This window comes from Giraffa tippelskirchi, chromosome 4, assembly GCF_054371585.1.
Source record: "Giraffa tippelskirchi isolate mGirTip1 chromosome 4, T2T-mGirTip1v1.2.pri, whole genome shotgun sequence".
NCBI classification, from domain to species: domain Eukaryota; kingdom Metazoa; phylum Chordata; class Mammalia; order Artiodactyla; family Giraffidae; genus Giraffa; species Giraffa tippelskirchi.
The window spans coordinates 178,276,754-178,288,936 of record NC_137278.1 but is presented as its reverse complement, the minus strand read 5'-3'; the positions used below and the strand labels follow the sequence as shown (position 1 = coordinate 178,288,936).

General features: G+C 43.5%; 2 protein-coding genes and 1 long non-coding RNA gene across 8 annotated transcripts in view; 2 read left to right on the top strand and 1 right to left on the bottom strand.

Annotated features, from left to right (window-relative positions):
• The window catches only part of TM7SF3 (transmembrane 7 superfamily member 3), a 35,964-nt gene extending 32,768 nt beyond the window's left edge, over positions 1-3,196 (bottom strand). Inside the window, exon 1 of one of the 2 annotated variants that reach the window (XM_081483697.1) lies at positions 2,960-3,196. In XM_081483697.1, the coding sequence (XP_081339823.1) occupies positions 2,960-3,050 (91 nt within the window). In that variant the 5' untranslated portion in view covers positions 3,051-3,196. The remainder of the gene's footprint in view (positions 1-2,959) is intronic. The other variant, XM_081483699.1, reaches the window with a different exon arrangement.
• A 94-nt stretch (positions 3,197-3,290) lies between these two features.
• On the top strand, positions 3,291-8,032 carry LOC145503674 (uncharacterized). Its single transcript, XR_014051646.1, has 3 exons — positions 3,291-3,963; positions 6,409-6,681; positions 7,033-8,032. It is a non-coding gene; the product is annotated as an uncharacterized LOC145503674 (long non-coding RNA).
• Positions 8,033-11,262: 3,230 nt separating this feature from the next.
• Positions 11,263-12,183, top strand: part of MED21 (mediator complex subunit 21) — a 42,133-nt gene continuing 41,212 nt past the window's right edge. For all 5 annotated transcript variants that reach the window (XM_081483715.1, XM_081483713.1, XM_081483712.1 and 2 more), the window contains exon 1: positions 11,263-11,325. In XM_081483715.1, coding sequence (XP_081339841.1) covers positions 11,284-11,325 — 42 coding nt within the window. In that variant the 5' untranslated portion in view covers positions 11,263-11,283. The remainder of the gene's footprint in view (positions 11,326-12,183) is intronic.

The window sequence follows — 12,183 nt, the reverse complement described above, 5'->3', positions numbered from 1 at the left end:
ATGGTTCTGTTACAAATATACTAGTGAAAAGAAGAGGTCTCACATGGCTAAATGCCCAGCACATCCATTATAAACAGCATTGAGAAAGTGACTTCCATAGAGCGACAGGGAAAAACACTGCAAGTCAAGACGACTTTAACAATGCCGCCGGGCAGAAACTGCATTCAGTCACTACTCATAAAAACACAAATGGCGAAAGAAGACACGCACACAAAACACATCCTGAAGAGGTTAACAGGAAGTTAACTGCACCTCAAAGTCATCTGGAAAAGGATGCATCAGAAACATTTTATGAGGGGATATTTAGGTCTTATGACTTGGGGGTGGGCGGGAAAGACAGCACATCAAAGGATATTACAGGGCAAATGGCTACCAGGAGACAGAGCGCTCAGGTTGTAGCTCTTCTCTAAAAAGCAGTACCTCTGCCTTTTCTGCCAAAAATATTTTTTGCCATCTAACCCACAGCAGGATCTTTTTCTATTTTCATACTCTTCCTCCATTCCTACCCAGAGTCATTTTTTCTTTCAATATGTGTGTGTGAAAAAAAAAAAAAGTATGTGTGCTCATGGCTCAATCATGTCTGACTTTGCGATATTATGGACTGCAGCCCACCAGGCTCCTCTGTCCATGGGATTTCCCAGACAAAAATACTGGAGTGGCTTGCCATTTCCTCTTCCAGGTGATCTTCCCGACCCAAGGATTGAACTCATGTCTCTTACATTGCAGGTGGATTCTTTACCATTGAGCCCCCTGGGAATGCCTCCTTTCCAATAATACCATTCTAAAAGACGCTGCCTAATCCCACTATTTTCCTTTTCTTTCCCAATCAGAGCCTAAATGTGCAACCTTAACATTTACCAACTCTTCCTTTTTACTATTTTACTAATACATATCTCTTTATGTTTGTGCTTTAACACAGCAAATTGTAGGAGAGATCTGTCAACACTTCATAATTCTCTTCAGATGGAGTATTAAAAATAGTTCAGCCACTTGAGCTGGCTGGCATTCAACTGCCCTCCCAATTTCTCACTGATGCCTTCTTATGAATTTTCATTAGCCCTAAAAGATGAAAAGAAATACAAACACGTACACACTTTTGAGAGAAAGAGAACACTTGCAACTAACTACACAAGTGGCCTGCTACCTTCCTTAAGGCACTTGAGAAGGTTCAAAGGGCACGATGCTAAACTCCAAACACTCGGTAAGTTCCATGTGAGTTACTGGATATGAACCTGAAATAATACTGAATTAAAGGTGTTAAGGGCAGCAGGGAACCGGGACTCCAAGAGAAGGGAAAATTGTTTAGATGTAGGATTCATCTCCTGTGCCCCACTGGTCACCGTCCTCCAACATTCTAAAAACTCAGTCTGCCACCTTTAAAGCTTCCCTTAGCTTCTTTCTAAACCACTACACAAGGTGTCAAGTTAGCTTATCCTGCTATAAGCTGGGTAAATCCTCCTAACTTATGGCACTTGCTCAATTTCAAGTTGGTAAGTTGTCAGAATCCTCCAATAGAAATCCAGCCATTTTCCAGGAGGATCATGCAAGTGCTGAAGTGTCTCTGTTAATTCCCACTCTGATCTCTACCTGACAGATGGGGAGAATATAAGGTTTCATTACTGCTCAGCAGTCACGTTGCCACATGCTGCCCTTCTCCTACCCATAACAACAATACTGATGCAAGGGCAGAAGAATAACGTGGCTGAGGAAATGCTAGTGCTGTAATCACAGAAAGGAGGTGAGAAACAGCATCTGAAAAACATTAATTTCTCAAATTACTTCACGAGTCTGATCATCTGCACACTCTAATCTCTCAGACTCTTCTCCTTGGAAGAATGGAGATGGCCTGATGAGGAAGGGAGAAGAGATTCTATTTCAAGGAATAAGAATTCAGAGAAGAATTAAGGTTAAAGCACCATACTAAATAAAGCATTCTCATTGGAGGGCAGCTTTGTAGAAGGGGAGGACCATGAAATTTACAAGACACACTTGGGTTCATATGCTACCTGTGCCCCACTGAGCTGTTTACTCCGGTAGTGAGCATCATCCTGGGTCTCAGCTTCATCCTCCACCAGTGAGGGACAGTAACTATCTCATAGGGTTGTGAGGACTAAATAACACTGCCATGAAAAGCACCTGGCACACACTGCACGCAGTGAATGTGAGTGCCCTGTTAGAAACAAGGCTTTTTTTTTTTTTCCTGCAAAAGTATAACTGCCCTTTTCAGCTTTGGCCTTAAGTCCTGGGCAAAAATTCTAGGATTCAGTTTGCACAGAGCGTTTCACAGATAAGCATTTAGAAGCACAATCACATTATTCAGAAAATGTTATGTTTCAGAACTACTAGTCTCTTAAGCTCAATACATAACGAAACTACGCTTGACCTCACGTCACGGAAAAGCACATGATTATCAGCTTGGTACAATTAGTGCTTTTTACAGTTTACGGTAACAAAACACTAACTAGTGCTAAGATCCATTCACTAAGCACATGACCTATGACCTGAAGTCCCATTCTGGGTTCACTTTTCCTTTTAAACTCCGCCGAGGATAACGAATTTGAAAAGCATCTAGATTTGGGGAGTACAAGAACCGCTGCAGCTTGGTTTTATCAAGCCTCGCAGTACAGAGGTTCAGATCAGCCACTTGGGAGCAAGGGGGTGTTTTACGGTGTTAAATTAAACCTGAAAACATGGCTACGCCCTAAGGGAGAGAATAATGTGTCTGGGCAAGCGGGTTTCCTATCTCTTCCCATTTCCCCAGGATAGATTAGGAGGTTGACAGTAGGGCCTCCTTAGCCAATAGTACTTGCCTCCTGCAGGAAAGGACCTCGATCCATTCCTGCCAGTTCTGAACGCACCGCCTCCCCGGCTGAGTGGACTGACCCCAGGGAGGATTTTGACCCTGCAATAAATGCAAGACCAAGTTTGGGTTGCAGAAGTCAGGCGCCCCCGACCTTACCTTCGCTGGAGTTTCCGACGATCTCAGCTCCGCCGGCCGCCCGGGTTACCGAAGCCAGCACCGCGATGAGCAGCAGCCGAAGGAGCCCCATCGCTGCCCGGGCCGGGCCTCGCCGTCTCGCCAGCGCTACCCCGGGTCGCCCGCGCCTGGCGCCATCACTACCCAGATGCACACGCTGCACACCTGCCAGCCCCGCAGAGCCCGCGCGCCCCGGGCCCAGTAGACCGTTCCAGTTCCGGCAATTAGCCCAGCTGCGCCGCCTCGCGCCTCCTCCAGACCTTTACGTCACGGCGGCGGGGCCTCGGGGGCGGGGCCTGGGCCGGGCCTGGGCGGGGGCGACCGGGCCCGAGGGCGGGCCGGGGCGGGGCCGGGAGCCGGGCGGGATCGAGGGGCGTGTCCGGGCGGCACGAGGCTCCGTTCGGCCGGCCGAGCTTCTCAGACTCCCACCCCGGGGTCAGCGACGACCCCAGGAAGTTCTGTGGTGTAACCTGTGTCTCTCAACTTTGGTATCTTTGCACTTACGAAAGCCACCGTTCGAGTAAAAAAATAACCCTTTCTTTTGCGGCCTAACGTCTCCCGGTACCACGTTTAACGGTCCTTTGCAAAAGGGAAAAAAAAGAGGAATCTGGTGCTCAAAACGCTGGAGATGCTCGTTTCTCCCTGTCGCAATTGCCTTAGCGGCTCAGGGAGAGATTAGTTTGAAAATGTGGGGGTGATGCTGTGTCTGTAGTACTTATTTCGATAGTGATGAGGGCCACGTTTAAAAATGAGGTTTCATTTTCTCCAAGCGAAATATCCTCGAAGACTCAAGACCTTCAGCTGAACTTCCTCTCTCAAATTTTATACCCGAGGACTGTTTAAAGAACAGTGGTCCATGTGATTAGATGGCTCGCGAGACGATGGTGGAATTAGGTTTATAGATTCAAAGTTATTTGGAGAAGAGTGCCTTGCTTTATTTTTCCTGCTCTTTCACCTTTTTGAGGACTTCCCTGGTGGCTCAGACGGTAAAGCATCTTCCTACAATGTGGGCACACCTGGGTTGATTCCTGGGTCAGGAGGATCCCCTGGAGAAGGAAATGGCAACCCACTCTTGAGCGACTTCACTTTTACTTTTTCAGTTATATATTTCAATGAACAATCATGTTGAAAATTACATATTTGGTTAATCCACTACTAAACTAAAAACCTATAGCAATCACCATAATATTAACAGGCACAAGTCTTTTCCTGTCCTTCCTCTGCCTGGTCTAAATGTTCACAGCTGCGGTACTACTGTTTATTCCTATGGTTTTTATTACTGTCCTCATTCCAGTAACTCTCAGTAGATGAAATACCAAGAAGATGATGGGAGCGATTATAAGGGTAGCATTTGGATCCACGGATGGAGCATGCAATAAATTGTGTTTGATAACTGGTTAACTGTATTAGGGAGGGAGGATTACAACTCTCACATTGTCACAAAATCTTAAAAGAGCTAGAGGAAATACATGTTTAAAAAAAAAATTGGGACTTCTCTGATGGCACAGTGGATGAGAGTCTGCCTGCCAATGCAGGAGACATGGGTTCAATCCCTGGTCCAGGAGGATTCTAAAGATGTGACTAAGCCCATGTACCACAACTGCTGAGTCGGTTCTCTAGAGCCGGAGAGCCAGAACTTCTGATCACAGTGCTGCAACTACTGAAGCCTGTGCTCCACGGGGGAGAGGCCACCACAGTGAGAAGCCTGCACACCACAACTAGAGAGTAGCTCCCACTCTTCGAAACTAGGAAAAGATGGCTAGAAGTAATGAAGACCCAGTATAACCAAAAAATAAATTATATATCTCAGATCTCCCACTCTTTTAAGAATTTATTTGAGCAAAAATCTCTTGGAATCTGGCAGCATGAAAGTGGAGGAACTTACTAAGCAAAAAAGCAAAGGAGGAAGCCATAAAGAAAAAGACTGGTAGATTTGGCTACTTAACATTCTTAATTATATTAAAGTCAAAATCACCATAAACAATATGATCAAGTTGATGGCCAAAAATATAAGTTAGCAAACAACATGAATAGGAAATCTTAAAAAAATAAAAGAGGGGCTTCCCTGGTGGCTAAGACTCTGCGCTTCCAATGCAGGGGGCTCAGGTTCAACCCCAGGTCAGGAACTAGATCCCACACGCTGCATCTAAGACCCAGTGCAGCCAAATGAATAAATATGTTTTAAAAAAAATAAAAATAAAAATAATAAAAGAAACACAAATGCCCAATAAACATGAAAAATAAGTTCAAATTTACTAGTAACAAACATACATAAAAAATCAAGTCAAGAAACTAAGCTGCAAATATTTCAAAAGAACAAGAACTTTGAGTGTGGATGAAAGATCTGAGAAGACATTCTATGATAGAACTAGTGACAGTGTAATTTCATACACCTTTTTATAACATGAGCTGCATCAAAAATCTTAAAAATACTCACAGCTTTAGTGTGTTAATTACACTTTTAGATCTAAGTATGTAAATGTGTATAAAAATTTTATATAGTGTACAAAACTGTTCAAGGTGCTATTTACTATAGCAAAAAGAACTAAAACAGCCTAAATCCCCAACAATTAAGGAAGTAATTAAATAACCTATAATGCATCCATGTGATAGAATACTGTGTAGCCCATCAAAAATCATGCTTTAAAAGGCAACTGATTGATCAGGAAATGTTTATGAAAAGACAAGTTAAAAAGCAATACAAAATATATATATAGTATAAACTTTGTTTTCTTTTTGATATGCATTCATGTTTATATGTCAGAAAGTTTGAAAGAACATTATTACAATGTTTAAAATAGTTTATCTCCAGGTGATTGGATTAAAAATAATTTTCTCAGACTTCCCTGGTGGTCAGTGGTAAAGAATCTACCTGCCAATGCAGGGGACACTGGTTCAATCTCTGGTCTGGGAAAATTCCACATGCCTCGGGGCAACTATGCCTGTGCGCCACAACTACTAATCTCATGTGCCACAACTACTGAAATCCACAAGCCCTGGAGCCTGGACTCTGCTACAAAGAGAAGCCACCACAATGAGAAGCCCATGCACCACAACTAGAGAGTTGCCTCCACTAGCCACAACTAGAAAAAGCCTGTGCACAGCAACAAAGACCCAGCACAACCAAAATTAATTAATTAATTTTTTAAATAAGAATGATTTTCTCTGTCCTTTGTAAAATGTCTATGAGTGTATATAGCTTTTGATTAAGAAAATAATTTTTTTAAAAGATAATGTTCTGAAGGTTTTCTGGTAAAATCATTCAGGGTAACAGTCCATCTTCCTGAGAATGACACGTTTTTCATGATGTAGTGCCCATCCAGCATTCTGGGTTCTTGGTGCAACTCAACTCCTGTGTGCTGGCCATGCTGAATTAGTTTCACTTCCCTGAACTAATCCTATGTTTCCTTCTCCACGTTTTTGCATTGCAGTTCCCCATACCTGCAGAAGACAGATGATGGTAGATGTGTCAGTAAGCAGAAGAGGATCTCATTACCTTGGCTCTGGAATACTGTAACAGCTTGGGAAGAGTATTGGCTGGGGTTCCTTGCTCATGTCAGAGTTCCACTGGCAACCTGTGAAGCAAATGGGCCCACCAGCTTTGCAGATGAGATTTTATTCCTAAAAATTGAAACCAAACACGAATCCAACAAATAAATAACTAGAGCCTTGAGGACTGCTTAAAGTTTACAAAAGGAAGGAAGGTGGGCAATTTATCCTAGATTTTTGACAAAATGCAAGATGCTGGAAAAGATTGAAGGCAGGAGGAGAAGGGGACGACAGAGGATGAGATGGTTGGATGGCATCACTGATTCGATGGACATGAGTTTGAGCAAGCTCCAGGAGCTTGTGATGGACAGGGAAGCCTGGCTTGCTGCAGTCCATGGGGTCAAAAAGAGTTGGACATGACTGAGTGACTGAACTGAACTGAAGACATTTGGATGGAGATGGGAATAGGGTTTCAGGGGAAAGGCAGGAAAGGTTCTATGTGAAGCTCTACCATTTATCCTATCTCATTCTTTAAAAAAAAATTTTTTTTTATTTGACTGCTCTAGGTCTTAGCTGCAGCACGCAGGATCTTCACTGTGGCCGTGGGATCTAGTTTACTGACCAGGGATCGAACTCAGGCTCCCTGCATTGGCCACTGGACCACCAGGGAAGTTCCTATCTTCTCTGATTCTAAACTTACCTTAGCTCTGTATTTTTTAATACTTTTGTTTTTCCTGCTGGTTACATTCTTTGGACTGTGTTTATTAAATTAAATTCAATAAATGTTTAGTAATTTATATGGAAATCAATATGCTAGGAAATTCATTCTGTTAGTCTATAAATATGCATTCAGTGGCTTCTATGTGTCAGGCTAAATGCTAGGTGTTAGGCGTTAGAAATATGGAAACAATTAAAATATGTTTCCTGCTCACAAGTAGCTAATGGTGGTGAGTGAATGAGAGTCCTGCATGGATAATTAAATCTCAATTTGCTAAGTGTAATAACAGAAGTACAGGGAACAATTGTAAAGATTGGGAGCAATTAACTTACTCTAGGGTTTCAGGAAATGTATTATCAAAAAATAAACTGTTCAAAGTGAGGTTTAAAGCTAAATGGATGATCAACAAGGGAACAAAATCAAGGTAGGAATGAAGTGTGGGCTTTTCATACAGGAAAAGAGAATTAATGTGTCTTATATGATGTGCACAGGAGTGTGAAACAGCAGAGCATCTATAGGGAATTGCAAGTAATCTACTATAGCAAATGCTTACAGTATTTTAGCACCGTGCTTGGAACAGTTTAGAAGTTAAATAAATTGTGACTGAATAGTTAATAAAGGCAGTTAAGGGTCTAAAATGTCAAGTTAAAGAACTGTTAGTTTTCTTTTTTCTGAAAAAACTGTCATTACAGATTAAACAGATTAAAATGCTACAAGATAGGCTATAAGTTGATTAAAAAAATGTGAAGCTAGATGATGGGTACATGAGTGCTCCCTATACTATTCTCTTTACTTTTGTGTATATTTGAAACTTTTAATAATATAAAGCTTAACAGAACATACCAAAATTGTGTTTCAAAGACAGTGTTAGTCGCTCAGTCGTGTCCGACTTTTTGCGACAACTTGGACTATAGCCCACCAGGCTCCTCTGTCCATGGGATTCTCTAGGAAAAATACTGGAGTGGGTTGCCATTTCCTCCTCCAGGGGACCTTCCCAACTGTACATAAAGGACAGTATGAATTAAATAACAGCAAAGAAATTGTTTTGATAAAACCTTAGTCGCTCAGTAATTTCTAATTCTTTGGACCCCATGGACTGTAGCCTGCCAGGTTCCTCTGACCACAGAATTCTCCAGGCAAGAGTACTGGAGTGGGTTGCCATACCCTACTCCGGGGAAACTTCCTGACCCAGGGATCAAATCTTAGTCACCCACATTGCGTGTAGATTCTTTACCATCTGAGCCACCGGGAATGGTTGTCAACTGGGGGCAATTTTGCCCCACACTTCCCAGGAGATATTTGGGAATATCTGGAGATATTCTGGGTTGTTATGACTGGGGAAAGGGGAGGGCATTGCTACCATCACCTCAAGCATAGAAGACAGGGATGCTGGCAAACATCCTACAATGCCCAGGACAGCACCCCTAGGACAAAGAATAATCAACCCAAAATGTCAATAGAGGCATTGTTGAGACATCCTGAGCTACATATCTAAGACTGTATTAGGCTGATGAGTTATTATCTGAAGTTCACAGCTTCAAGATATTCACAAATCCCTTAAATGTATGCAAAATTTTGAGAGCCTAGTCTGGGGAAAAGTCCACAGTTTTCATCTAATTCTTAAGGGGTCCGTGGCCAGAAGAGGCTGAAGAAGCCTGGGAAAACCAAGGGTTTTCAGAAGCTGTGGCTGAAAAATCTGAAGTGATTATTTCAATCAGAAAATGACTGCAAGATGAGGAGGATCGGTTTACTAGAGCCAAGTTATGGTCAGCCTTGAAACACAAGCAGAAAGGGCTGGACAGAAACCTAAGATCTCTTTTTTACAGTTTCCAGTAACTCCAGAGAAATCTTAGGTTGATACCCAAATCTTTCTGCTTGGGTTTCAATGTCAACAGGATGACAGGATGGAAGTTGGGTTGTAACAGGAATTGTCTCCTAGTGGTTCTACCTCAAGAGCCCAACTTCTCTTCCATCAGGCAACAAAACTTAGTATTCTCCCTTCATGGGCATGCTTATTCATCCCTCTGTATTCGATTCACATGAACTTTTCCTTCAAAACTAGCCTCTTCTCCTATCAGGGTCAACACCCTAGTCTAGGTACAACTTAACTCATTCTTAAATAAATGCAAACCCCTTCTCCTTGTGAGCCCCTGACTTATTCATCTTTGCAAACTCAGCACCCCTGACATACTTCTTGGCACATGGCAGGCATTCAGTAATGTATACCCTCAGCTGGGGCCAAGAAGAGAGGGTCGCAAGCTTAGCCCACATACAGTTAAGACAAATTGGAGTTCTCTATCATTATTCCTATGAATTAGGGAAACCTGGAGAGGTTCCTAATTAGGTCCCAGAATGTTTGTCCATTGTTTGGAGATAGGGTGGGTGTCAGGGCGAAACAGAAGGTTGGAATAGATCCAACAAGCCAAGCTCCCAGTGGATAGTTTTCTCCACCCCACCCTCAGCCCTGGGAGATCATCCCCAGGGATAATCTGCCTGATTAGGATCTGGGAGCTTATCATTAGCTGATTCCAGCCCCATTTCTTTCCAGACTGTCCCCAGGCTAATGTCCCTTAAATACCAAGTTTCTAGTATCACTCTTCAGACTGATACCCTTAGGAGGCCCCGACTGTAAGCCTAAATTGCACAGTTTATCATTTTTAAAATTGAACTTGCCCCACCTCCACACCTGGCTTATTTTCTAGGAACCTCTTCTCTTACGACTACACAGTGAGACTTCCACTCTCCTCTCCACTAAGCCTACTCTGTTCCTTACCGAGGTCACGGACACACAAACTGCTTATCTGTCACCTAGCTCATCTTCCTCCTCTCGCTTTCGCCCACAAGACCTCTCTTGTTCGTACTCTTTCAACACGGACATTACAGCTCCCTTCAGTACTTGTTTTGGACGCTTTCCATCTCATGTATGTCAACTTCCCCAGCACATCCACAGTTAAACACGCATCCAGCCTCCACTTGGCTAAGGCACTCTGCACCCAAATGCAACAGAGGGGCACCCGAACCCAGTCTGTCCTGATCGGTTGCTGAATTTTAATTCGTATTTCTTAAAACGAAAGTCAGTATCATGACTCGCAAGAATTCTTTAGTTGCTTGCTGTGTATGTTTTGTGGTCACCTAGAAAGCTAAAGCAATGTAAAATAGGTAAAGTATTCAAGGCGATGTTTAAGAACGCAAGGGAGGGTAAGGAAAACTACATTTAAAAACCGCACAATTGAACAATCTCTGTATAGTGCATAACACCTAAGTCATGAGAAAGTATGCTGACCTCCAAAACCGAGCGACTTGTGAAAACCCACAGAATACAGACAGTGGCACAGCAGGGTTATCCCAAGTGGAGTTCAGTTCAGTCACTCAGTCGTGTCCGACTCTTTGCGACCCCATGGGCTGCAGCACGCCAGGCCTCCCTGTCCAATACCAACTCCCGGAGTTAACTCAAATTCATGTCCATTGAGTCGGTGATGCCATCCAACCATCTCATCCTCTGTCGCCCCCCTTCTCCTCCCGCGTTCAATATTTCCCAGTATCAGGGTCTTTTCTAGTGAGTCAGCTCTTCGCATCAGGTGGCCAAAGGATTGGAGTTTCAGCTTCAGCATCAGTCCTTCCAATGAATATTCAGGACTGATTTCCTTTAGGATGGACTGGTTGGATCTCCTTGCAGTCCAAAGGACTCTCAAGAGTCTTCTCCAGCACCACAGTTCAAAAGCATCAATTCTTCGGTGCTCAGCTTTCTTTATAGTCCAATTCTCACATCCATACATGACTACTGGAAAAACCATAGCCTTGACTAGACGGACCTTTGATGGCAAAGTAATGTCTCTGCTTTTCAATGTGCTGTCTAGGTTGGTCATAACTTTCCTTCTAAGGAGTACGCAAGGTCTTTCAATTTCTAGGCTGCGTCTGTTCATTTCAAGTGGAGTTTAGTCTAAACAAACGTAAGGCTCGGGAAAGCCCCGCCCCTTCGCTACGGGGTTTGGTGTTTGGCTTGACTCCACCCCTCCAAGAATGCAGCCCTGTGATTGGCCATGACTGTCCAATTGCGTAGGAGCAGCGGCTTTCACGTCTCTTTGTTTGCGGGAGAAATATGGCGGATCGCCTCACGCAGCTGCAGGACGCCGTGAACTCGGTGAGCAATTGCACTCGATTAATTTCCCTCGTCTTCCTTCCCGAAAAAAAGCATGTTAGAAAAAGAAGTGTGAGGGACGAAACTCGGAAGTAGGGAGTGGACTGAGGCTGGGCTTCAGCAACAAGCTCTGGGGTTGGCTGGAGGCGGCGCCGCGGTCTGGAAGGTCTGAAACGGGCTGCGAGGCGGGCCGGGAGCCGGCGGCCTCTTCGCCTGCCAAGTGGAGGATCTCACTGTGTGGACTGTCAGGCTTCACCGGCTTGTCTTGTTCTCTGGGACCAGTTTTATTTTCTTGTCAGTGGTGCTTATGGATCTTTCCTTCTCTTTTTTCTTTTTTTTGCTGGGAGGAGAGAAGAAGCGGAAGCTTTTTTCCCCGTATCAATTTTAACCCGCGGAGAGAAATCTGGGTTCTTAATGATTGGATCTTTGTCATTAGATGTTAGCCGAGAGTATTCTTCGGCTACAATTTTCAGATTGGGGCTGGAGTGATGTGAAAAGTTTTGTTTCATCCTAGTTGGTTCCTATAGACCAAGTTCCATCTCTTGGCTGCTCCCCCAACTTGTCAGTTTAAGGGGAACTGACATCTTGATAAAAGTGAATCTTATGGTCTTTGTATATCTTTAAGGTTTTTAAAACATCTGCCAATGAGTCTCCTCCCTATGAAAGGTCAGGTGTTGTAAGTCGCCCCCCATACTTTAATCTTTCTGGTTATTTTTCCTGTTATTTATGTCTGCGTGGAAAGTATATGCAAACCAAAGCATTCATATACTTATTACCATTAAGAGCTAAATTGTTTTTCATTGGTAGTTACATTTCTGTCATTCTGTTTATAATATGATGTCCCAGGTAAGACACCTGTAG